This window comes from Carassius gibelio, chromosome A5, assembly GCF_023724105.1.
Source record: "Carassius gibelio isolate Cgi1373 ecotype wild population from Czech Republic chromosome A5, carGib1.2-hapl.c, whole genome shotgun sequence".
In the NCBI taxonomy this organism is placed as follows: domain Eukaryota; kingdom Metazoa; phylum Chordata; class Actinopteri; order Cypriniformes; family Cyprinidae; genus Carassius; species Carassius gibelio.
In genome coordinates this window covers 15,706,982-15,734,256 of record NC_068375.1, presented here as the reverse complement: position 1 = coordinate 15,734,256, position 27,275 = coordinate 15,706,982, and the positions used below count along the sequence as shown (strand labels likewise).

The following is a 27,275-nucleotide window of genomic DNA, read 5'->3' as shown; positions in this document are numbered from 1 at the left end:
GTATTATGATTTAGGTGTGCATAGCTCTGCAAAATCAGTTATACTGTACATATGTCTTTTGTCTGAAGGTGGATAAAACAATTCCTCACCTGTATTGTTTCCTTACATTAATAATGTCACTAAGTATGCTTATCTGTCATATTCCTATCATATTAATATTTTGTATTATGGTCCTTTTCCATGATAAAGTATCACACATTGTTTTAGTATTTATTTGTATGATATGAGCAAATATTCATTTAAAAGGCAACATGCCTTCGAAACCAATTCTAAACCAGAACATGCTTAAGCATACAATGTTGATCTCAGACAGCTTTATTTAAAAAAGACAATGAAAACATACATAATATTATTGTTATTAGTTTACTAATTTACCTTCTAATAAGTAAATAAATAGGCTACTTACATATGTTGAATTCTACCAAATACATGGTTCTAGTCGATAAAGAAAATTGATTTATGTATGCATGTATGTATTTATTATTTTGATTTTCAGTAATGCATTGCACTAACTACCAGTGCAGGGTTCATTTTTGATTCACAGTGCAGTAAAGCTGCCTATAGACAGGAAGATGGCCTGTTTGGGATTGTATGTGTGTGTGATTTTTGCTATGTCTAATTATTGATTTTGTTCACAATTTAACAGTATACACATGGAAACATTATTATTATTATTATTTTGTAATTTGCCCTTATAAGGGCACCAATCAACAACAGACTATATGATCATAATTAATAAACAGTATTAAATGCTAAAAAAAACAGTTGCTTTGAGAGTTAAAAACAAAGGCGATGTTTAACGTATAGTGCCAAGGCCACAAGACCCAATAGCAACAAGAAAAATATAACACATAATCTGCTCCACTTTTCTGCAACGCTGCAAACTTTAGAAGTTTGAAATGTTTCAGCCATAAAGTTTGTTTGTTAGAATGTAGCAAGATGTGTATGAATGAAAGTGAATAGAACTAAACATTTATTGTGAGCATGACCTTCAAAGAGGAATGGAGTTACATAAATAAAAGAATGAACACTCACACTTTGAAAGGCCACTCAACCCTGGCAACCCATCCAGGATTTTTTTTTTTTTTTGATTGACATTCAGGTTCCCGGTTGGTTTTGATCTGACAGCTGCAGACTTGAAGCTTTCAGTGACCTCAGTGGTCCCCCACACCAGGTGGTCTTGAATTCCTTGCAGCTGTTTATCACCAAAAGTGACAGAGAATAGTTAAAAAAAAACTTTTAATACAGTTGTTGGTTTTTCATAAAACATCCAGCCAATTAATCAGTTCTGTGAATTCTTGCAAACAGATATATCTCCTCCTTTTATTTTTGTCATTTCAGCTTCAAGTTGTGTTTGTCTCAGTGTTGAAGCCCCTTTTCTGTGATTCTGTGATTGTCATTTATGCTAAACACCTCTCTCTCTTCCCAAGGCGTCTCATAATAGACCCTGACTCTGAATGGAGCCCTTATTCCCAAGACGAAAAACACAAGAAAGTTGAAAAAGGGGCATCGGACTCGTGAAAAATGTGGTTTAGGCAGTGATGTAAAGTGAATTGAGCTTCAAACATTGAGGAAGTAGGCTCATGGATTCTAAGTGGAGAAAAGGGAATAAAGTGTGCTTTTAGTTCACCAGACTGAGTGAGCCATTCAGAAGAATGCCCTCCGCTGCCTGGATTTGTTCTCAGAACAATAGCCATTCAAGCATTCAGAGCTGCTAAATTGAAATGTTTTCTCATAGAGTATTACTACACAGTGCAGTCTGAGCAGGATCATCACTTAAATTACATCATGGTCTAAAAAAACAACAACAAAACAAAACTTAACATTGGGTTGAACAAGGAATGCATAAAAAACTAACAAATGTTTTAGACACAGTATGGTCATTTTTATTAATATGCTATTTAATCAGTGGCTCTAAAAATATCTGCATGTCATTACATTAGATATATAAAACACCACACCAAGTAGCATGTACAATTTTTTGCATGAGACATTTTTGCAATTAACTTTTTATATTAAAAGGAAAAGTTCACCAAAAAATAAAAATGTACTGTTTTAATGTCTTTTTTTCCCCCACCAATTTCAGAGTCTTGTTAAGTTAAATAGCTATTTAAGTGGTCAATAAAACAGTCAGAAGTTGTCTGCTGTCCATCTTGGATGTTTGTTCAGTGAGTTGGGCACTGCATATGTAAAGCGAGTTGTGAGGGAAGGCAGGGGCATGCTGTGAATGAATGGAGAAGGGGGCTGCATTCCTGGGCCGGGGCTTAGTCGACTCAGTCGAGTGGGAGTGTGCAACAGGCTGAGAGAGTGTGTATGTGGTGAGAGTGCGCGTGAATATAAGGGAGTGCAGCGCAACAACCAACCTCACAGCTAATTAGTTCAACCCTTGATAAAAGCTGGGCCAGCCAGTGAAGAGAACCCCTGGGGGCTCCACAGACTGCTCTGGAGGCTAGAGAGGAGAAGGCTAATACAGGTGGAGCTTAACTGATGTTTCGAACTTCTCCGGAGCATGTGAGAGCTGGAGACGAAGAAGGAGGATTGCTGCGGGACGTGTGGGACTAGCAGTTGGAGATCATGTCTGGACCAGATTCAGATGATGACAGAGCCTTCAAAGACTGTGAGTAAGACGTAGCAAATATATTTGGTGTGGATGTTCTGATCCCTCACCTTATGCTTCATATTCTGTCTGAAGAAGAAATGCAGCATGGATGAGAATTATATAAGGGAAGTTATGTGTCCTGTTGACGAACAAGACTGACAAGACTAAGACTAACTTTATTATTTTTTGAATAAATAATATGCCTAGCTAAAATTGTGAGATTCCAGTAGGGGTGGTTCAGCCCATTAAATAAATGTAAAGAGATGATGAGTATTTATCCATTAATTGTGGAAGGTTATGTGTTTTAGTCTTGCTCTATTGACAACTTAAATAAACAAATTAAAAATTGCATCTGATTTGTTTATTTATTTTTTAAAGAAAGTAATTATTTTTTTAATGCAGTAATGTCAACATGTTGCAAAATAGCTATATTTAAAATAAATGCTGTTCTTTGTTCAATTTCCATTCCATTCATCAAACAATTCTGAAAAAAATATTAAGCAGCACAAATATATTCAACTGTTTTCATGGTTTCTGAAAGATCATGTGACACTGAAGACTGGAATAATTGCTGTTTATAAAATATTTTAAAGTAGAAAAATTTCACAATATTAATGTCTTTGTTTTAATTTTTCACTAAGTGACACTAAGAGACCTTTTTCAAAAACATTATGTTACCAACTCTAACTCTATGTTACCAAACTTTTGACTGGTAGAGTAAACATGCCAGTAGTTTTTTGTGAGGGTAAGGGGATAGAACATGTGGTTTGTGCAATATAAAAACCATTACACCAACAGAGAGTTCCTGTAAATATACAAGTGTGTATGTGTGTGTGGGATTTTATTGGAATGAAGAGTATAAAGATGAGAATTCTGTGTGTGTTGACAAGACACTCTGTGATGAACAATCTATGACTGGCTGCCATTCACTAGGGGAAAGAATGACATTTAATAATAATTTTTATAAGCTAGTCAGTGAAATGACCTCAGAATTTTTAGGGGCTTTTTTGAAACGACAGTCTTTTGATTGAACCAAAGTCCATTCACAAACACAAACATGGCAGCTCATACTGTAGCAGCAGACTGAAATGAAACACTCACGTAAGTGTGTTTTGAAGCATACAGACACAGACTGGGTGGTGCTCGCCGCAGCTGACTCTTTCAAACAAACAAAAAGTTGGAAATTTTCATGCTGTAAAAACAAGCCTGTGTTCCCATATACATGGGCTTTTTACAAAAATATACCTTTGGTTCCCCTTTCTCAATATTATTGCTGACCCCTTTAGTGGGGGTGTGTTTTACATGCCATGCCTGAGCTGATTAAAGCAAGACTGCACAAATATTGCACTTACTGTGGGTGTGAAACTCTGAAATCACACCAAAACTCCCTGATGTGTGATGCTTGTCCACCTCACAGAGCTCATGGGCACCTGTTTGTTTTGCTGGGAAAATGTTTCCATGTGTTGACGCCGGACAGCCGTCACACTGATGTTACAGTGAATGTTGGTATAAGTGGAAAGTTAGACGTGGATGTAAACAGTTACAATTGTGTTAAAAATGAGAACATAATTAATAAATTAGCTATAATGACTTAAATTAGTAAATTGGAAAAATTACAATGAGCGAACAAAATGTATAATAATACCATTCCCGTAGCTCAGACAGTTGTGAGTTTGATTCCCAAGTAAGTTGAATAAATGAACTGATGAACATATACCTTGAATGCAATGCAAATCGATTCTGGATAAAAGTGTCTTCCAAATGTGTGAATGTAAGTAAATGTTGTATTGGGAAATACACTGTCACATCTCACTAAAATACACTAAAAGGCATAGTTCACATTAAAATAAAAGTTATGTCATCATTTATTCACTCTCACGATGTTCCAAACTTGTATGACTCTCTTTCTTCTGTGAACACAAAATGTTTTGGACCCATTTACTTTAACTATATGGACAAAACAATTTTCAAACATTCTTTAAAATATCTTCTTTTGTGCTCCAAAACAGAACTACAAGGTTTAGAAAAGCATAAGCATGATTTAATTATTGAATAATTTTCTTTTAAATGCTGCAAACCATAACCTCATGTTTGAATTTTACTCTGATGACCATTTACCATTTTGCTTTTTGATGATATAGTAAAGAGAGAAAAGTATGCAGAATGATGAAGCATGCACTCTAACATGCGTTTTCATTTGCCTGTTGCAATGATTATAACTAATGCATCGGGTGACTCTGTGTATCACAGACATAGATCAGCGTAAAAGGGTAACTTTCATCTCAAAGGTTTGGCAGTGACACTGTCTGGTTTTGTTTGATGAACAGGCACAATTTCAATAAACACAGCAGTCAAAAACCTCTTCTGTAACCACTTTGACATTATAAACAGCTGAGCCTCTGTAGCAAATTAGTGATCTGTGGGGTAAAAGATTGAATACTAACAGACAAGATTTTAATAAAATACAAAATATCATCACAAAGCATCTTAAAGGGATAGTGCACTCAAATCTACTCACCCTCAGGTTGTTCCAAACCTGAAAATTGACACAATGACATTACCGTTTTTTCCGGACTGTAAGTCGCACTTTTTTCATAGTTTGGCTGGTCCTGCGACTTATAGTGAGGTGCGACTTATTTATCAAAATTAATTTGACATGAACTGAGAGAAATTAACCAAGAGAAAACATTACCTTCTCCAGCCGCGAGAGGGTATGCTGCTCAGTGCTCCTGTAGTCTACCACTCAGCAGCATAGAGCGCCCTCTCACGGCTGTAGATGGTAATGTTTTCTCTTGGTTCTAAATAAATGCAACTTATAGTCCAGTACGACTTATATATATTTTTTTTCCTCATCATGACGTAATTTTGGACTGATGGGGTGGGTGGTTAAATCATGACAGCATTTCCATTTTTAAGTGAACTATCCCTTCGAAACTTAAAACTCTTTTTCAGTAAAAACAAAAGGTGACTTAGGAAATGAGTAAGAGAAATCATAGTTCCTCACCTGTAGTGATACATAGTTTGCACATCAATATTAAATAAATATATTTAATGTGATCACGTTTCAAAATATTCTCCCTCTTTTCCTGCTTCTAGTAAATGTTGTGGGAATGCTTCACCAGTTTTGGGAGCAGAAGCAAATGAAAGGCATGATGATGGAGACAGAGAATCTGGTAGTCTATGAGTCCATTCCCTCACCCGGCCCTCCGTACATATGCTATGTCACCTTACCAGGTGGCAGCTGTTTCGGAAATCTGAAGGTGAGTGAACTCTGCATGTACTATAAGGGATGCATTCATGCACATAATACTTGCTATTATAATATGGTATTTATTTACTATTATTTATGAGCAACGGTTTTGTTTAAAATGTACTTTAATCCCTTCATTTTGGTGCAATTCTGGCCTTATCCCATTACTAAATCAGATCTAGTGTCTTTATGAACAGCATCTCATCAGTACTATTCAGTTCAGCCATAAAAAACGCTCTTGTGTGAAAATGAGGAGGGCCAACAGGTGGTTCTTATTTGCTAAATTACTCCTGCCAGCCGCAAATCAGTATGTGGCATTTTCCTTCAGTTCAAATGGAATGTTCTATGAAATTCATCTCGAAAAAAATAATGAGTCTGTTTATTCATTTCTGAAACACATAACATGACCGCAAACAGATCTTGTCATTTTTAATATAAAAAAAAATAAGAAAATAAAAAATAACTAGGAACTAGAATTTATATATATATATATATATATATATATATATATATATATATATATATATAGTTTATATATATATATATATATATATATATATATATATATATATATATATATATATATATATATATATATATAGTTTATATTTTAAATGACTTTTGAGGAAAATTCAAGACTAGCTGCTGCTCTTTGAAAAGACTGAAGCACACCGCACACCAGCGAATGTCCACTCCAGTGACACTGCTTTCTGAATGGACTGTAATCTTTGATCAGTGATTGAGCACATTGAAAATACTCTTACATTTTGTACTGATTATTTAATACAAAGAGCAGCCCAATTCTATAGAGGAGTTTCCTTTTAGATCAAAGACGAAGGCTGTATTTACCAAAACCTCTAAGTCTAAGTAGATAGAGACCATTGGTGCCAGGGGTTTCTACAATACAATGCTTTTGGGAAATGCAGCCCAGAATGTTTTTGCAACATCTTCTATGCTCAAAACACTGCTCTCATATATTTGTGCTCTTCTTTTCTCCTTTTTTATTCTCAAAACTCCAGACATATTCATCTTTATTTCAGCACTGCTTGTAAATGTAATGGCTGCTTGTAGAATAATGATTATTATTCTTTTTTTTTTTTTTTTTTTTTTTGCACTGTAAGGGTTTTCAGCTATAAAACAAATCCAGAAACTAATCTCAGCGGTGCTAGCCTCAAATCTGTCTTTAATCGTGTTTGTGGTCCACAGACATCATCTAAAACATATTTTGATGTGGTTAGTAGGAATTCTGTGGCTTTGTGTTCAAGACATGCAAGGACTAGTTTATCTTAAACCCTCTGGGGTTCTTCATTTATGAGTCACACTCAGGACCTTCGGGTCAAAAATGACCCAGAGGGCGGGATTCAGGTATACTTTTTTTCAGTAAAATCAATCAAATGTATTTTTGTTCAATAATATTTTTTCTTTCTTTTTTTGGTGTTTTGAGAGAATTTTATGATAATAATGAATTTTTATGCAATAATTATGATCCATTTTTTCCCATTGAATATAATAGAAAATTTATATATATATGTATTTTTATTTTTATTAATGCTGTATTTTATTTTAAAGTACAGCCAAGGCCTATAGAAAACAATTTTTTAAATTAGATTGGTGCCATCTGGTGGACAAATTAAGCATTTGTATCATGCAATAGCACATTTTTACCACTAGAGAGAATTTACAGCTCTCTGTAGAAAGGCTTGTGAATTCTAGTGATTTTTGCACATATTTGCCTATTTATTTCAGGTTGTGGATTTTAATATATAATCACAGATTCTCAAAGACTATTTTTGTCAAGTTTTTTTTTTTGTTTGGTTGATTTAAATGGTAATTTCAAGTGCCAGTTTTACTTTATAATACAGTCAAACCTGAACATTGCACTAGAAAGAGAACAAATGGAAAGCATTTTGTTACCCATTGTTTTAATTCTAACTTAATAAAAAAAATTACATTATTTAAATCATAACATATTTTTATTTACCTTTTATTATAAACATTTCCATTAAAATTATTTTTTGCAATTCAATGAACAGTAACTCTTCAAAATTGCCAACAGCAATTATGAACAAAAAACAAAAATAACAGCAAACGTATAATCATTTTCAAACAGTACATGTAAATGGAAAATAGAAAAATAAAAAAGTGTTTTAAATATTATCATAACTAAATATTTACATATTATTATGTCCATATTATTTAATAAACAAATGTTGTGATTGGCTTTTTGTTTTCATAAACAAGTGCTGCAATACGCCTGAAGGTTACTAGGGAAGAATTCCATCCTTTGATCTTACTCTCAGTGTGTGCATGTGTGTGTGTGTGTGTGTGTGTGTGTGTGTGTGTGTGTGCGGGCTCAAGAGAGAGAGAGACATAGTATGTGACTTTTGAATTTTGGACCCAATGTCTCCCCTTTATTTTATTTATTGATTTTATTTCACATATTCTCATATTTCTCTGGCTCACCATTCTAGTATTTCCTTGTGTGTGTGAGTGTGTCAACAGATGCTGTGATTGGCTTCTTGATTTTATAAACAGGTGCTGCAATAGGCCTGGAGGATACTAGGGAAGAATTCCATCCTTTGACCTTACTCTGTTTGTGCGTGTGTGCGTGCGTGCGTGCGCATGTGCTTGTGTGTGTGTGTTTGTGTGTGTGTGTGTGTTCAAGAGAGAGACATGGTGTGTGACTTTTGCATTTTGGATCCAATGTCTCCCCTTTATTTGATTCATTGATTTTATTTCACATATTCTCTCATTTCTCTGTTACAGTTTCACCAGTCTCATATTCCCTGTGTGTGTGTGTGTGTGTGTGTGTGTGTTTGTGTGAGTGTGTCTATTTTGCAACCTTGATGGCTTACAGCCTCATGCTTTCATTGCTGTGCACTTTATTTCTTACATTGATGAATAATTGCTTTTATTTCACACATTTCCCAAAATTAGCTTTTGCAATGACACACTTTCATTTGTGTGTGCGTGTGTTTTTGTGTGTATAAGTGTGTGTGTGTGTGTGAATTTTTTTTGTCTGTTTTGCACTCTTGATGTTTTAGAGATTCACCCCTTCACTGTTGTGTGCTTTTTTTCTGCATTGTGGCTGATTTGTAGATTGTACACACAAAAGAACTCAGTATTTTCATATTTTTGCCAATTTCCCATTCATTTCCTATGGCGGGTCATTTTTGACCCGAAGACCCTGAGTGTGACTATTTTTTTTACGACCACTTAGACTTTTAAAATCCTGTCCCCAATTTTTTTGGGTGTTCATATACCAAGTACCAAAAAAGTCACCAAGTTTCAGACCATTCTGATGAAGCTACGATTTTTAACATTTAAAAAAAAAAAAAATTCGGGTCATAAATGACCGAAGAACCCCAGTCCACCCTAAAATGAAAATTCTGTCATTTACTCAGCCTCATGTTCCAGCTCAGTATGAATTTCATAATTGTGTGGACGACGAAAGGAGATATTTTGGAGGATGTGCTGGCTGCTCTTTTCCAAGAAATTAGAATTAATGGAATTTGACCCACTTAAGTATATCTTTGTTATTTCGCAGTTACTTCTGTTGTTGTTGAAATATACACTGTAAAAAAAAAGTTGTAATTAAACCAAAGATTACTTAAATTGCAAAAAATTCCATTTAAGTTTTCTGCTTTTTAGCTTTTTATTTTGAAGTGAAAGATAGTGAAACTTGTCATTATTCACTGATAACCTTCCCCTTCACCTGTTAACCACTGAACATTTTGTGCTGAACTTTTCCTTTGAAGCACAATCAGAGTGTTTATGTTATCAAGAACAAAAGAAATTTAAAAAAAAATGCCCGATCGGTGTAGATTATCTTATTTCAGCATTTGAGGATGATGATGAATTGAAATCCTTTCTCTCTCTGACAGTACTGCTACAGTAAAGCCGAGGCCAGACGTGATGCAGCTCGCATTGCTCTGATGAACTCCACATTTAACGAGTTGCCCTGCCGCCGCATCACTCCCGAGTTCATATCACGCAGCGTGAAGGAAGCCGTCAGCACCACCAGCGTGAGTCTCAGTACTATTAAGCTGCTTATCAACAAATCATGAGATTTACATGATGTTTAGGCCTTTATGGCAGACGAGTACATTATTAACAGTAGCAAGAAATCTCATCTGTACATTCCTGCTCAGATGTAGATTACTTTTGGTGTATACAGCTCTAAAAGCTTTCCAGTCTGTAGAAACAGTTTAATTTGGAAGTACAGAAGGCCACCCACACTATAGTTATAGATCTGTGTCTTCGCACTGGCTCCATCCAACTTGCTCCACCTTGTTCCGTATAATGAAGAGCCAAGATGCAATTCAAATGATAAATTGGCTTTGTACCAGAACAAAATAAAAAATAAAAATGTTTTAAAACCTCCTACAAAGAAAAAGTCATGTCACCCTCCCTCACCCCAAACCTGAATGTAGCTGCCAAGATTTTCACATTCTGTAGGAGTGTGTGTGTGTGTGTGTGTGTGTGTGGTCTCCCTTCACTCTCATGTCATTTATCCTCTGCTCTGCAGTCTTGGCCTTTTTTTTTCTCCAACAATAAAGACAAGTTGCTCCAGCTGAATAACAAAGCAAAGGGGTGTCTAATGAAACCCAGACCTCCCTCTGTATTTGTGTCTGCTCGGGTTGAGTGATGAGACGTCTGTAAGTCATTGTGTCCCGCTGTTCACAGAGTAACATTGCAGATGCATCTGACCCCGGTACCAGCATAGGAGCGTACTGTCTCATGCTGGAGCTGAACACTGGGAAAACCATGCTGGAATTTCAGGTTAGAAAAAAACACAGCCTTTATGTAACCTTGCTGAAAACTCCAGCTGGTCCAGACTGGTTTTTGCAGGTTGACCAAAAGATATCTCGCTGGTTAATGAAGTATTAGCTCATCCATAAATCTGTCATTATGTATGTCATTCGAATCTGTTTACTACAATATAAAAGAAGATATTCATAATGATGTTTCGGTTGCTCTTTTCAATGAAATGACAGTGAATGAGCACTGGACCATTCAAGCTACGGATACAAAAGCAACGTAAAAAGCAACATCATAAAAGTAGACCAATGTAGTTTACATTTTGCAGTGATAACATGGAGTGCAGATTTGCTATATAATATATTGCAGGTAAAGTTGGAAATACTAGATGTAAGATTAAATATATTGCTGGATCATAATATAGTTTAAATTATGTGACAATATAAACAATTAGACACTTTAGATTTTCTGTATAATTGCTTTAGTAGTTGTCGGTTGGAGTTGTTAATTAATTTTCCATAAAAAATTAAGCAGCACAACCACATTATGCAGAGTCAGTATTGATAATAATGAGAAATCAGCAAAGCAGCAAATCAGTATTTTGAAATTATTTCTGTTGGATCATGTGACACTGCAGACTGGAGTAATAATGCTGATAATTCAGCATTGTCATCACAGGAATAAACTACACTTTAAAAACATTCAAATGCAGCTATTTTAAATTGTAATAATATTTCACAATATTTCTGTTTTTGGCATGCTTTTGATCAAGTAAAAGCAGAATTGGTGAGCATAAGATACTTCTTTAATGAGTTGCACAATCTTTTCCAATCCTTAAACATTTGAACGAGATTATCTGTGAATAATAAACTTCAGTCTGTTTTTGACTCAAAATTATCAGTGCACAGGTCACTTGAAACACTTTAATGCTATGGTTATGGTTTTTGTGTCCTCTTTGAAGCTTGAAAGCTTCAGCTACACTGTGATAAATTGGTACATATATATTATGGGTTTATTAGCATTAAAAACTCCATAATTAGGCTGATGTTTCACATGCATATTTTTCATAAAAGCTGCAAGGAAATGTTTATAATATTTAAGCTGTCAGAACTTTACTCATGGTACACATTCTGTCAAAAGTGTGAAAACAGGACAATATATATATATATATATATATATATATATATATATATATATATATATATATATATATATATATATATATATATATATATATTAGGGGTGTAACGGTTCACAAAATTCACGGTTCGGTTCGATACGATACACTGATGTCACGGTTCGGTTCGGTTCGGTTCGATACGTTTTAGATACAGCAAAATGTAAAAACATCTCAACTTTTCAGAATGCCGCAAGCGCACCGCGGGTCATGTGACAAGAACCAACCAATCAGCTTCATCCTTTCCCGTAACAACGTTGAGAGCTCAGCCAAGATGAAGGAACAGCTGATCATAGTTGTATATGGATTGCAATTTTGAAATAAATTCAGTAGCAGAGCTACTGCAAGCGATTTTTAGAGCTGCAAATCCATTTATCCTTCGCTGAAATTTCCGCGTCTCATGGAGAGAGCACGTCATTGTTGCTTAGCAAAGACAGACGCCTCAGGAGAAAGACGCGCTTAGCGTTTTCCATGCGTTTTTAGGCACGATATGTGAACGGCCCCTAAGGCGCTCGCTCACTCAGCACGCGCTGAAGGCTCGTTGCAAAATGTCTAATGCATTTAACAGACCAGAAATATAAGATCCTAAAATAACCAACAGGTCTGGTGTTTGGGTTGGATTCCCTGTAAGCTATAGTGTCTAAATGCTGCAGGGATAGTTTGCTGCGTGCATGTTTCTCCTTTTTTTCGTCTTTTCCCAGATAGTACTGACGCATATATCCCAGATATTCCCGCTGGGTTTTTTTTTTTTTTTTTTTTTGTAATCCCGCTGGTGTACCCTGTCATGTTGCAGATGCGACATACCGTTGTTTTTTTATCCACCACTCTCTTGCCATCACCATTATAGCTTAAAGGGAATCCAAAGTGCACCCAAACACCAGACCTGTTGGTTATTGGAGGATCTTCTCATTTCTAGTCTGTTAAACGCATTGGCTATTTTGCAACGAGCCTTCAGCGCGTACTGAGTGAGCGAGCGCCTGCTGAGTAGCCTAACATAAACATATAAGATGGTGTTTTTTTCTTCTTCGGGAGTGTCAGGGGCGTTGCCTGTTACGTTGTTTGGGTTATTGGGCTACCTTGTTGAACGCATATCATTATATTTCTTTCTCTCTCTTTTTTTTTTTTTCAAATATAATTAATTACTCAAACGAACCGTTCGGTATACATAATGCGTACCGCGTACCGAACCGAAAGCGTCGTACCGAACGGTTCAATACGAATACGCGTATCGTTACACCCCTAATATATATATATATATATAATTCACACGCTGTATGCTGAATGAGGCTTTGTTTCACACATAAGTCTACAGTAATTCTCAGTATGCTATCAATCTGAAGTGAAGAAGAAATGCTAAAGCAATACAGCAACTGTTTAGACACTAAAGGGTTAAATATGATCAGCATACTTCAAAAATAACACCATGTGATGATGTCTCCAGGAATTTGATTATGCTGCAGGTCTTTTAGTTCTGGTAATTGTACCAAAATGTTTTGTCCCCATACTTTGATAGGTTGATATGAAAACGATATATATTAACTAAGTAAATAAATAAGTAAATGCACTATACTTTTTGAAAAATATAGTCCATTTAAAAGTAATTTTTTACACTTTTAAATGGGCTATATTTTAAATGAACTTTGACTATACATATCAACAAAAACAGGCGTTTTAGTTATAATATTAGTTATTATAACAACTTTTTGTCTGTTATTTTTTTATTTTTTAAAGGAAATTATGACTGTTTTTCAACTTCTGCACTGGAATGGCACTCTGAAGACTTTTCGGCAGATGAGATGTAGCCGCCAGGTAAGAATTAACTATTTTTTTTTTTCTGAAAAAAAAAAAAATGTGATTGTTGATGTGGTGCTGTAGGTGTTGTAGGTGGTTGCCTGAGTGTTGCTATGCACTTGTTAAAGTTTTTTGAGTATTTATTAGTATGTTGCTTTGAGGTTAGAGTTGTGAGACTTCCAGCAAGTCTCTACTGTCCATAGATCCAGTTTTGTCAATTTTATGTCACACCTTTTCAATCTTGTCTTTACAGGAGGTGATCCTGTACTACTCCCAGCAGCGTCTGGACGAGCGTACGCGCAGCCACATGGCTCTGGACTGGTTACAGAAGGAGCAGCAATCGCCCGGCCTGCTCTCCCAAGAGCTGCAGCTGGCCATGAAGGAGCTGGGGGAGGCCCGGAGAATCGGCAGGGAGCTCCGTTTCTATAAGGAGAAGAAAGAAATCCTGAGCTTAGCTCTCAGTCACGCTAATGCTGAGGATCTGGAGGGCTACCAGAGTGAGGAGATGTCCTGGAGGGAAGAGACTGAGTTTGAGTACTATGCCCAGGAGGGACACTGTCTGGAGGAGAGTATGACCAATACTTCAGAGCACTGTCAGTGTCACTCTCAGGAGAGTGATAGAGAATCAATGGAGTGAGCTCTGTGAGACAAAATGTATATACTGTACATACTGTTCTTTTTTATATAATGTGGCATCAATAAAGCTTTTTCAGTCTTCTTTCATACCCTTTAAAAACACAGGTTCCAAAATGTGATGTTCACAGCCAAGCTATAGAAGAACAACTTTGGGTTCTCCAAAGAAACTATAATGTAGCCCATATTCTTAATTTCCTGTGCATTTTAACACATAAAAATGGTAATAAAGATGTGTTGTATATATATTTTTGCTGGTGTTAGTTTTACAAATGTTTAGAGAGTTCCTATCTGCACGAGTACGTTTTTATTTGTGGTTGTTTTGATCTTCTGCCAGTCTGCCAGTAGAGGACGCTGTTTCTGTACTTTTGTAACGAAGTGTCTGTCCTAATTTAACAGAAAGGAGCGCTAACAGCACTGTCATTATTCATTTTTCATTGTCGTTCTTGACTAGAAATGTGATTAGCTCATTTTTTATTCCAAACAAATACACACGCCTAATCAGCTTCTACTGAACATTTGCTAATTAAAATCATTCCTTTGTAGAAGTAATTGTGAATAAATGTAGGACCTGTTTGCAATGTTTTGATTAAAATGGTAACCCTGACTAATGTCCATAAAAATGGCTTCCTGTGTTGACTAGAATGTATAACATGATTTGTCATTGTTTCTTGTGTAGCTTTTGTTTGGCGTTGTTTTTTTACGTAATATTTCGATGTATAATCAACAAAATGGAAGTGGGAAAAGCATGCCGAGCTTTTTCTCATTTACATTTGGCTATAACAACTAATCTCATCAAGGATCAGAAGAGGAAGAAACCATTCCACCACATCTTCTTGAAATAATGTCCACTTAAAAAACAAACTCCACTAAATTTTTTAATAAAAACCAAAGTTTAGTAGTGATAAGTTCATTGGACTTTGCTTTTGACAACTTTCAATTGAATTACTGATGCTGAAAATAAAGTTAGTGCAAGTAAAATAACAGAAATGACTAACAAATTATATGGATACGAATATGGCAATGACAAAAACATTTTTTTTTTTACAGTGCACAAAACTAGGCCATAATAGATCTTGTTTTGCTTAACTTTATTTATTATTTTTTTCATCATAGTGGTTGCTAGGAAACTATTGAACCTAAATCAAGAAATCTTGAGCTACAGCGATGATGGGTATGTGTCCTCTTAGTGGGAATTGATAATGTTATATAAGATGCTAAATTGCCCCTTTCTAATTTTATAATTTTCTTCTACTTGAACTGGGCTTTAAGTTTTTTTTTTTTTTTTTTCTTTGGGGCATAGCAAGCAATGAGATCCCATAGTGACACAGGCACCTCACTGGAGTAGAGGTGTTTTCACATATTTATTGATTTATTTTTAAATCATCTGCTGATCTTTTGATCCTACACAATCTTATTCCGCAGAGGCCTCGTTATTATTCACCCTGAATCATTTTCATTATGCATGATTTTGCATAAATTATCTAATTACACAACAAGAGAGCTTCTCTGTAATGCATTGCTTTCACACATCCACTCTCGCCAATTTGCAGTTTCTTTTTTTCTTTTTTCGCTCTTTGCGGTGTGATGTATCTAGTCGACCTACAGATGGGAAGAGGAGTGGGATAATGACGTCTCTGGCTGTTTTAGAGAGTACATGGTACTCTTGGGAGGCAGAGCAATTTTCCCGATTCATTGATTGTCAGGCACCAAAAGGGCTGAAGCCATCGGTAGAGCCGCCTTTCTTTAATTTACAAGGCAAAAAAAAAACAAAAAAAAAAACGCTTGCTTTCAAATTGAAAAGCGTGACTTTTTCCTTTCTTTTCCTTCTCAGGACAATGAGATGTAAATTACACCATTCGTCTTTGGGCTGATAGGAAATGACAACGAGATCGAGAGCATTAGAGTTATTGCATACAATAGCTGTTTGAAGCTGACCAAAGGGAACAAAAATCATATTTCCTGTTTCAATATTGAATTAATAACCAGATGTATGGAAGATCACACAAATCAAATCCATTTGGATGGCATATCGTGATAAAGATTTTAAATGGCACTGGAAACTGTGTTTCTCGGGCCCAGATTAACTTTATTAAATTGAAATAAAAGACATTTACATTTTTACCTAAAGTAATAACTCTGTGCTTTTAAATGGTATTAAAATCACTTTAGGCTTGGATGGCAGGGGAGATGCTTCATTTGTCTTTGCTCTGGAGAAGCAGGTACTGTGATGATGGAAAGTGAAAGACAACAAGTGAGAAACGCTCTGCTATTTGTCTCCTCTCAGTTGCGAGCACATCTTTCCATTTTCACACAAATCCCACTGCAAGTGCAATCTTCAACTGACGCTGCCATCCACTCATGTTTGATGCCGGTGTGAATGCTGTTTCTGCAGAGCCTGCAGTGCTGTGGTGTCTGAAATCTCAGGAGAGCTCTGCTTCGGTCCCATGCTATGCAGAAAGACAGAATGACTCATTCTGTATGTTCATAATTTTGCATCTTGTTAACCTTGCATAGAAATACCTGTGAAGGTGTCTGTGCAGTAGCATGCTGAGTGAAGCAGCGTGAGCGCCATGTGGCCCTTGTTTCCTTTGACATCTCTCCCAACACACCCACTCTCATGCTCTTCAACCAGTGAAGGACATCTCACCCTTCCCTCGCCTTTTTCCTCATTCTAATGTCCTCATGAAACTGACAGCAACTCAGTCCTTTGTAGGATGTTGTTGAAAGGATAGTGCATCCAAAAATGAAAGTAGTCATTATTTTCTCACCTTTAGGTTTTTAACTTGTATGTTGTTTATTTCTAGTTTAAAAAAGGACAAAAACGCACCGTAAAGGGACTCTACATTCTGTGAACTATTTCCAAAGACATGGAAGCTTTGCATGAAAAACAGACAATAAAAGTCGACAGTCAATTTTTTTTTTTTATTCTGTGGTGACCAGTGTAAGTTTCTTCACTTATTTCCTTATGTAAAATATTTTTATGTTTGTATTCATAAAAAGAAAGAAATTCATGCATGTTGGTAACAACTTGAGGTTAAGTAAATGATGACAGAACGCTCATTTTTGGGTGAACTATCACAGGTCTTGTCTCAATGTGTGTGTATATATATATACCAAGATGCAATGTGACTGAAGAAAATAGACATACACTGTGTCAACAAAACAAAAGCAGAATTTGATTTGAATCAGAAGTTTTATTTAATTAAACAGCACATCATCCCACAACCCCCAGTTGAATACTCTGTGCATATGTATGTACAACAATTTAATGAACAGAAAATGAATATTGATTAACATACATTTTAGACACAATGTTGCTAATTTCTTTGTCTATTTTTGATTTGCCAATAAAATATTCCCAAACAAAGCAACAGCAGAAATCAGAGTAATAGATCTTTGAGCTTCAGTGAATCAGGTGAGTAAATGATTCAGTGATTCAAAATGGTTCAATGACTCCCCTGCAGACTGAGTCACTGAAAAAATGATCAGTTGAGTGAATAATGCAATGACAAATATCAGTGACATTTTGTTTCTGAAGGGATTAATGCTTTGAACTAATTGGTTAAATGAATGATTCAATGGCTCATAAATAAAGGCAGGCTCATGTCACCACCGTATGAATGTAACGGTAGTCTGCGGAAAGAGTCACTGAAAAATCCCCACCACCAATACACAGTTTATCTAGAACACTCAAACACAGACAGGTGGAATGATATAAACAATGGTAAGCCCCAGTGTTGATGGACTGTCCTCTTGGAACTGCACACTGCAAATAGAAGTTGTCATTTTTTGATGTTCACTAGTGGTCACTATGAAGTCTCATTCAATTACAGCATACTTTGGAATGACATGTGGGTGAGTAAATGATGACAAAACTGTTTCTTTAAGCTGTTGCAATCCTCATAGCCTTTACACACATTCAATAGTTTGTTAAACTAATGGGGAAGAACAACCGGGTGGGCGGCTTTAGTTTTCTCTCGAACCCGTCTATCTTTTTGCTGCTGCCCTGTATGACACTGCCAGAAACTGATGCCAAAGACAGCACTGTAATGAGTGATGGGTTGAACGAAACAGCTCTGCCCTGCTTGTGTGTGTGTGTACGAGTGTGTGTGGACATCTGTGGAGAAATTGTGAGGCAGATGGAACTGTCAGCTTGTCCTCTATGCACAGTTGAGCCCCTGAAGCCTCATGCAGACACTTGCTTTATTGCAGCAGTGTGCACAAATGCTGCACTCCATCTAACACCCAGACAAACCAACCGAAGAAACGTAGATGGAAACTCAGCACGTAAATAGAAACTCAGCATGAGATTTACTCACACTGTTCCCTGTCTGTCAAGCATGGCAAGACAACCATGAAAACGGTAGGAATAACCAGCAGTTGAAGTAGAGCAAAACATGTTTAACATACTGTGCAATACACATAAAAAAAAGACTAAAGATTTACACAGAAATATCTCAAATTACTATGGATTTTCAATTGATTGTCATTGAAAGAAGATTGCTTCATTACAAAAAATGGTTTGATTAGGCACTAATTAGTTAGCTTCTACAGTTCTCATTCCTCTTTGTCTCTAAATAATTAAACATTTATGTGCCCTGAGAAATAATTCAGTAGTCAATTTGCTACGGATAATTGCAAATGACTAAATCTGCAAAAATTATTTTCATTTTTAACATATAGGTAAGACTGTTATTACTGTTAAACCAAACTTGATCAGAAGCCAAAGTTCATTGTTGAATTTTCTCTTTAAATAGAAAAGGTGTTTTAAAACCGAATAAATACATTTGTTTGGGGCTTTCTGACATGTCGGACTGGTTCAGATGCGATGTCCTGAGACATACTGTAACCACATACTCTGTCAGACTCAGAGCTTAACAGTAATGCTGGATAACAGATAACAGAGGAATTATTCCTATGGACAGTTCAGCTTTCTCTTTCCCTCTCTGACACTATTTCTATGTCTCCTCATTTCTGGTCATTCTTTCTTTTCACATTTTCTCCCTTCTCTCAGCAAGACAACAAGCTCAAAGTATCTGTCACAGAGAGGTTGAACCAATGACAAAACGCCTCATCTCCAGATATTTTTCTTTTTTTCAAAAGAGGAAAACACAAAGCCAGTTGTAGGTCAGATAGATTAGCGGTGGGATCATGAGAGCTCTAGGAAGGTTATTGAACAGCAGTTTGATAAAATTGGGTTTCAAAAAACAAACGGAACAGAAAATAAGATTTAAATAGCAAAACAAGTAAAGAGTTTATTTATGATGTTATCCTTTCCGTAAGCCCCTCTGAAATATCATATAACGTTTGAAATATCATATATTCTTTCAAACTGCACATCTAGAAATAGCAGTCGGAATCAGCTCTCGATTTGATAGCACATCGCATGTATTTCAGTCTGCTGAACTATCTTTATCCTGAGGAGAAAGTGCAGTATTGATTGGTGAGGGAAGAAAACAGAACAAAAGATGCCTCAGGTGAAAAATGTTGCTAAGTGCTCAGTGGTGCAACACTGCTATACGGTCCACCATAACATACAAAATCATCTTTGGTTTTCTGCTAAAAATATCACCATGTTGCTTTTCTTTCTCGTCCAGCATAAATCTAATATAATTTGTGAGGTTGATGCGTAAAAAAGTCCAGTGGGGTAAGAAAATGAAAAATTATCCTTTGAAATCTTCATATCTTTCACAAGTTTGCTTCTCAAGCAAATATATCTTGCTTTAAGGATGTTCAGGAACTTTTATTGGAAAACAAGCAAAAAATTATAGATTAAAAATGCTTTTTTTTCAGGGCAGTGCAGGAAAACAGGTACTGCATGCAAGAGATGAGAAATGTAGCAGGAAATCAAATAAAATCAAATAAAAATGCAATGTCTTAAAGTTGAAATGAAACTTCACCACACCTTCCTGTTAAATGCATGTTATAGGTCTTATTATGAATGATTCATCCATGTGTATCAGGAGGGTTTTCTCAAGGAGGACCAAAATATTTAAGTGAACACTGCAAATGCTTTGAAATATGATATAAATCACTTGTTTTTCTAAAGTGAGGCTGTCCAACATCAGTGGTTAAAGATTCAGTGGAATGCAGCATCTCTCTTGCCTATCCTGAGGCCGCAGAGTTTTAATAGACCCTATAAAGTGGCCTGTGGTTTTGGTTGGGGGTATTTGAAAATGAATGGGGAAAAGTCATATCAGTGGAGGCAATGGCTCTGTTGCACTATGACTGGCTTATTATAAATCCTGCCTGATTTTGTGCACATTCTACATTTGCAAATCTGAATTAATAAATAATGGTGTTAACTGGAACACTAATTAAAAAGTAAGTGTGTAACTCACAGTCTTAGATATCACTGCTTTTATGTCACATCAAAATCTAACTTGAAAAGGCTTGAAAACATGATGTGGGAGTTTTTTAGTAATCAGTTTGGTGAAATTAAAGATACAATACTTGTCTCTGCATGATCAACCACATGCATTTACCACAATATTCTTGTTTCAAATTCATCCTGAATGCATTTAGCATGTATGTGTGTGCCAAAACAGTTAACAATCTAGCTTCTGAGTACTAAATTATTAACTTAATAATAGTGGGGTCAATTTTTTTGCAGTGGGCCGCACAAACATATGTGTTTCTTTGTGCCGGCCTTGAGTTAAAAAGGTTGGGAACCACTGCTGTAATCTAGTTAAAACAAATGCATTTTGTTCTGCAACAGACTCGACCGTAAAATATATTTTTAAACTTTCATCTTGTCATCATTGTGCCTGGAAAACTGCATTTCAAAAGGCATCATTACTGTCCAAAACCTCCCATTAAACAGGTTCTGCACAACGATTAATTTCTCATGACCTTTCTCTCTTCGACAGAACGCACACTGTTCCACATGCTTCCCTGTGTTTGAATGTCTTTGCAATCTCTGAATCTCTTCCCCTTGTGATGTAAGCTCTTAAATAATTTCTTCCTTCCTGATTCTGAAATAGTATCCATCAAAGAAACAAGTCATCTTAGATGCAGCTGCTGAGTTATGAATGAACGGGATTCTTCAGGGTTAGAACAGCCTAACTTATGAAGATCCATTATATGCAAATCAGAAATATCTCTGCTAATCACCCTCGAGAACAGGTGGTGCATAGAAACTCACATTTATTTTCTTGGCAACATGTAATTGTGATTTTATAGAGATGTAAGCACTTTCCCCAACTAATTTAATACACTTTTGGTGTCCTAACCAATCAGAGAATCAAATAAAAAGAATCAACTCAAGGTTCAATCAAGGTTTGGTGAAGTCAGGTGTGATAGGTGAGGAAGTGGGGCATCAAAGGAGAAGCCCCCCGAAAACGGTAATATGTGGTGAACATCTAAAATGTGGAGACAAGTCCTTCTCTGTGTTTGAGTTTTTAAATCCAATATGGATTCATTTTACATTTACATTGGATTTTTACACAGCTACCAGATTACAGATTTATGGTGGACATTTTTTTTCCATAGCAGACAACAAATTCTATGACATTTGTTCTATAATTTATAGTATTTATGCATCTTTAAACATTTGTGCTTATATAATCTGGGTGTGATTTGTTGGTGAGAGTAACAAACTTTATCTATATCTACAGTATATGCACAAATCACACCCTGATTATATGGATCCTTTCTTTCTTTCTTTCTTTCTTTCTTTCTTTCTTTCTTTCTTTCTTTCTTTCTTTCTTTCTTTCTTTCTTTCTTTCTTTCTTTCTTTCTTTCTTTCTTTAAAAAGCACTTTCACACAAATACCGGTTGATCCAAATTGCTGTACAATATTACTAAAACAAAACAAATAAGAAACCACAAAACATCAAACACAATAAAACAATAAAATTGACATTACAGTTTAGCTGACACTGTTTTCCAAAGCGACTTACAAATGAGGACAATGAGAGCAATATGCAGGTTCTATAAAAAAGTCTCAGTTAGCTTAAAGCAGTACACATGGCAAGTTTTTTTTTTTTTTAATAATAATAAATAAAAAACAGATAGAATAGAAAAAACGATAGCGCAAGTTAGAATTAGAGGCCTTTTTGCTTTTGTTAATTGTATAATAAATAAAACTTGTACATTGTCAAAATTTCTATATGCAAATTTCAAAATCACACACTGCATATAATATTTAATATAATATCTAATATATCTGTAGAATAAATCTACTTGCATTATTGTTTCAGAATACATAGATATTTTAAATAAAGGAACAGAAAGAGATGATTTTGAATCTGATGACTGAATCACCTTAAAATGTCAACTAATATGTAATATTTGCAATGTAAACACACACAGAAGTATACAATGATACAACACACACAGATATATCAAGAGATATTAAATAATACTATATGTGTGTGTGTGTGTGCTCTTGTTTTTGTGACATATCAGGACAGAACTGTGTATAATGACATGGGTATGACACAGGTATTACAAGGAGAGGGTGACTTATGAGGACATAATCCATGCCTCCAAAGAGTTTTTTTTTTTTTTTTTTTTGAGAAAGTAAAAATGCACAAAGTTTCCTGTGAGGGTTAGGGGTGTAGGGACATAGAATATACAGTTTGTACAGTATAAAAACCATTATGCCTATGGGATGTCCCCACTTTTCACAAAAACAAACGCATTTGTGTGTGTGTGTGTGTGTGTGTGTGTGTGTGTGTGTGTTGTATTAGAATACGCAGATGATTTAAACAGAGAAATGGAGAAAGATGGATTTGAAGCAGATGATCTACTGTAGTTTCCGTGTTTACCAGCAGGGGCTAATGGGGTCATGTTGGCCATCCACACCATGACCCCTTGACCTCAGTGAGAATCAACAACCTCAGGAGGCCTTCTAAAAATGCTTCCCTCTGAATCATTATCTGCTTGTGTCATTGGTGGACAATTTTGTTGTTGGATTTTATTTATTCATTTTTATTTTTTATTATCATCATTGTATTTACACACCTTTTGTTACCATCTCATTTTGTTTTATTTTCTGATCTCTTGCCTCCTCTGAGAAAACACTCCTTGATGGGAGGATTCCCAGAATTTTGTGTTGCCAAACAGGTTTCTGGATCTTCTTTGGTGCCTCAGACAGTATATCTTTGTGATAGCTCAGCCCCCCTGAAGACAGAACCGGAGAGGGAATCAAGAAGATAAAAATAGCACAGAGCAGATGCTCCGTTTTCTGAAAAGCTATTATCAGTCAGGAGAGAGGTGTAGCTCTGGGCTGCTGCAGAGGTATGCACAGTAACACTTTAGCACCCTCACACATCCCAGGTGAAGTGAGAAACAGGCAGCAAGGCAAGAGGAACAACCAAGCAAAATAATATAGTACTGCTTGTATAAAAGAGCTGCTAAATAATACATTGACTTGATCATGCTTACAGTTTATCCGTGCTTCTAAAGATAACTTTTAGCTCATTGCTTTCATAATGTCCTTGCTTCAGTTCCTTTAAAAATGTAAGATTATGTCACTTCTCTTGATACTCCATGCAGCCAGTGCAGTAAACAAGTTTTTAGGATAAGCCTCTTAGCCCTTATCTTACCAAGTGATAAAATACTTTAATGTAAAATATTTTTCACAGTAGAGTGCCACTGGGTTGATATATTTCTGCAGGAAATTATTATTTTAACACTTCCGGTCCCATCGTCCTTAAGTCAATGGGTTTTTCAAATGTTTTTATAAAATAAGCCCTGTGTGTCACGGATGCGCCAGGTCCTTGCACACACACTACTCACTATCCCCGATCACAATCACCGGACTTTTGATTTCAATAAACTCTTCCAGTTAACCTTGAAACTGTCTCCGTCATCTTCTGTCCCTGACACTGTGGTTAACACAAACTCAAGACATTTTCAGGTATTATTCTAAGGCATAAAATACATCCATGACATCGCATTTTGATTTGTTTTAAAGCTTTTACCTGTCTTGAAAAAGGTGGTTGATAACAAGGGAGTAAATGGGACTTCAGAGGTTTCACAGGGACTTTCACAGACTCATTGTGTTTGTTCCTGCAATCCATTCAAATTATTCTCCCGCAAACTTAAAAAAAAAAAAAAAAATATATATATATATATATATATATATATATATATATATATATATATATATATAAACTCAAAATGTTTTTAAAGTAAAGACCGAAGCACATGAAGTAAAGACTGAAACACGACCAAGTATTTGAAAGCTTAATGTTGGTGACATTGAAATCATTTGACCATGGTGTAGTTTATATATAGTTCATGTTAATGATTTATATGTTTCACTTTTTATCTCTTCTGATTGCATCTAGGCTTCAAAATTCATAAAAGTTGTGTTCATTTGTGAAAATAATTATGAAGAAAACTTGAATGAATAACTTTGGATATTCATTGAGCTTATTTACTCTTGAGTTTTTCTTGAAAGATACTCTTGGGTTTTTGTCAAGAAAACCAAGGTAATACTAACTTCCAGTTGGCAAAAATACATCATGACTGCAGAATTCTAAATGTCAAGTGAAGGAATGGAATTCTGTTTACTATAGAAGGTACATGTGCCTCAAATAGACCAGTTAATAAATAAATAAATACATACTTGCATACAACAGTTTTTTCAGTGTGATTTGAGATAAACAGAAGAAAAATGTATATCATTGCAGTCAGATTTCATAGTTTTTTTTTTTTTTTTTGGTCTTGATTCATCCCGGCCAATCTTTAAACAGAGTATACTGTATACTCTACCACAGTGTTGGAAAATTGTACTAAGGTTATTAATGAGTGGCTATTACTTAGGCTTGGATAAATCACCTAAGTAATATGAGTAAAGTGTATCATATACATCGAGAGAAAGATAAAGAGAGACAGAGAGAGAGAGAATATAAAACACGTTCCACTTCAGAGGCATTAGGAGCATAGCAACATGGGATATACTCTTTACAATGTGGATCACTTTATGTGATTTACTTAAAAGCCATCCCCACTATAGGAAGACTGAGAGAGGAAAGCTGTTCGAGGAAGAAAGCCGATGCCATAGCTAAAAAGATAAGTGCACATTTAGGATGTCCATTGGGACGGAACAAACCCTATTGGCCTCACGTTTCCTGGTGAACAGCACATCTGAACAGCTGCCTTAAAACTGGGCTAGCAGACAATTCTAAGACAATATAGCTTTTTGAGAATGAAAGGAAAATGTTTTGAACTTAATTTGAATTCAGAACACCAAAAAAATTAAAGAAATAATAATAACAATAAAAAAAAAGAATATCAGACAGTTTTTAAAATCAATTATCTTAAGTTTATCATTGAAGTAAACTATGATGTGAAAAAGATGAAATAAAAATATACAGTACTCTTTTTCTAAATTCATATTAATGGTCTTTAAAGCTGCAGTAGGGAACTTTTGACGCTCTAGCGGTTAATAAACAGCCGGATCTACTTCTCTCTGTTTATGTCTATGAAGAATCACAAAGGTACTGGGTTACTCCGCCGTGGTATCCCCGAAGCAATCTAAAATAGTCAGAATATAAACACTTATTATAGGTGTGCCCTAGTGATTCAGGACAAGCTAAAAACACGGTTTGGAAAATGGATTCATGGTGTTACTCGCTTATTATGTTCATTTTTCTACATTTTAAACACAAACAAAGTTATGGACCGCAGCTCTGATTGGTTGTTTTTTACCGGGAGCGCATGACTTTCTGCAAATGGCAATAGGAGCACTGGGAGGAGCCAGAGGAGCTTGATTTTTTTCACAGATTATCTGTCTCATATTCTACTGTCAGGACATAATGACAGGTTTAATAAATATGTAAAAAATATTTTTTTTTTACAAAAGTTCCCTACAGCACCTTTAATGAATGTATATACACAAATATGTATTATAACAAAGGGAAAACATGGTTTGTCTTCATAATATTTCATTAAATCATAATAAATAACTTTTCCTTTTCATTCTGGCATCACTTACAACTAACAGCCATATAGCTATTTAGATTAAATATCTTGCGGTGGTTGATGCGTTCACTTCACCATGCACCATCTATTCTTGTAAATTAAGTTATACAAGATTACAGAAAAGTATACAGAAATCTAAAGATAATAGCATGTAATTGATTAAGCTCACATTAGGACCATTACTTTTCTGTTGGAAAATAAAAAAAGATGAAGTCTAAGATTAAGTGTACTTCTTTTTGTGCTTGTAATAAGGGCTGCACTGGAAACCTGTCTACGATACTGCCAGCGATTTCTGTTCAATTCTGAACTTTAAACTCTATGAGGAAGCATTTTACTTGCTGTTTAATTAAATCTGAGCTGGTTAGGTATGAGGAGGCCTATAATACCTGAAGAGAGCTATTTGTTAGTTTTCCCCATTCATCTCTGTGACAAGTGGGGGCAAGAGCCATGGGACCAGAGCGAGTAAATGATAATGAGCCACACCTGCACCTCTCAACTGTTTCGAGTCCCACGGAGGAGCTTCAGAAAGGATAAAAGGGGGGATTAAGGAAGAGAGAGGACCAGGCTTTGATTTTACATTGTCTTGTTTGTGGGTGGGAGTCATCCGTAAGGGGCTGTCACTTTTACTTTCGTTTTGTGTTGTTCATTTGTTTATTCATGTTTCAATATTCGCCAGTTCCCGCCTCCTTGTTTCCGATCTATCAATTTTATTACAATCTCAATGGCATTCAGACTGTCTGAATAAAGGGGGGGGGGGGGGGGTAAATTATGCATAATCTATGGATAAGCATAGCATACAAAAACACTTGTTCCACAAAGTACACATAAACAAACAAACAAACAAAAATCAACAACAAAATAAAAGTCAAAAACAAAATAAAGTCTAAAACTTTCTGTTAAGTATTCTGTCTATATGTAAATAAAAGGATAATACTGCTGGTTCCAACCTGAAATATGTTGCTTGCAAAAACATCTTCATCAGAATGTACTGCATGGCAATTTTGAATGGCCCTCAATGGAGAAAGATGCTTTTTTTGCAGCCAGATGGATGCCAGTCACGTTATCACCCAACAGGGCCTAACAGGGCCGTGTTACCCAGCCAAACCGCCTGTTAAAAAATCTGC

At 35.7% G+C, this 27,275-nt stretch overlaps 1 protein-coding gene across 1 annotated transcript; it reads left to right on the top strand.

Moving 5' to 3' along the window:
* Positions 1–2,285: 2,285 nt before the first annotated feature.
* LOC127997077 (protein limb expression 1-like) lies at positions 2,286–14,834 on the top strand. The gene is made up of 6 exons (XM_052591998.1): positions 2,286–2,617; positions 5,696–5,859; positions 9,734–9,874; positions 10,536–10,631; positions 13,519–13,596; positions 13,832–14,834. Exons 1-6 carry the CDS (start codon positions 2,575–2,577, stop codon positions 14,213–14,215), a joined length of 906 nt encoding a protein of 301 aa, XP_052447958.1. The 5' UTR covers positions 2,286–2,574; the 3' UTR covers positions 14,216–14,834.
* The last annotated feature ends 12,441 nt before the right edge of the window (positions 14,835–27,275 follow it).

Excerpts from the sequence above, each read along its gene's own strand:
- LOC127997077 (XM_052591998.1), top strand. The coding sequence starts at position 2,575 with ATGTCTGGACCAGATTCAGATGATGACAGAGCCTTCAAAGACT. Across the intron at positions 2,618-5,695 it reads TGACAGAGCCTTCAAAGACT|TAAATGTTGTGGGAATGCTT; the intron begins GTGAGTAAGACG and ends TCCTGCTTCTAG. Across the intron at positions 13,597-13,831 it reads AGATGAGATGTAGCCGCCAG|GAGGTGATCCTGTACTACTC; the intron begins GTAAGAATTAAC and ends TTGTCTTTACAG.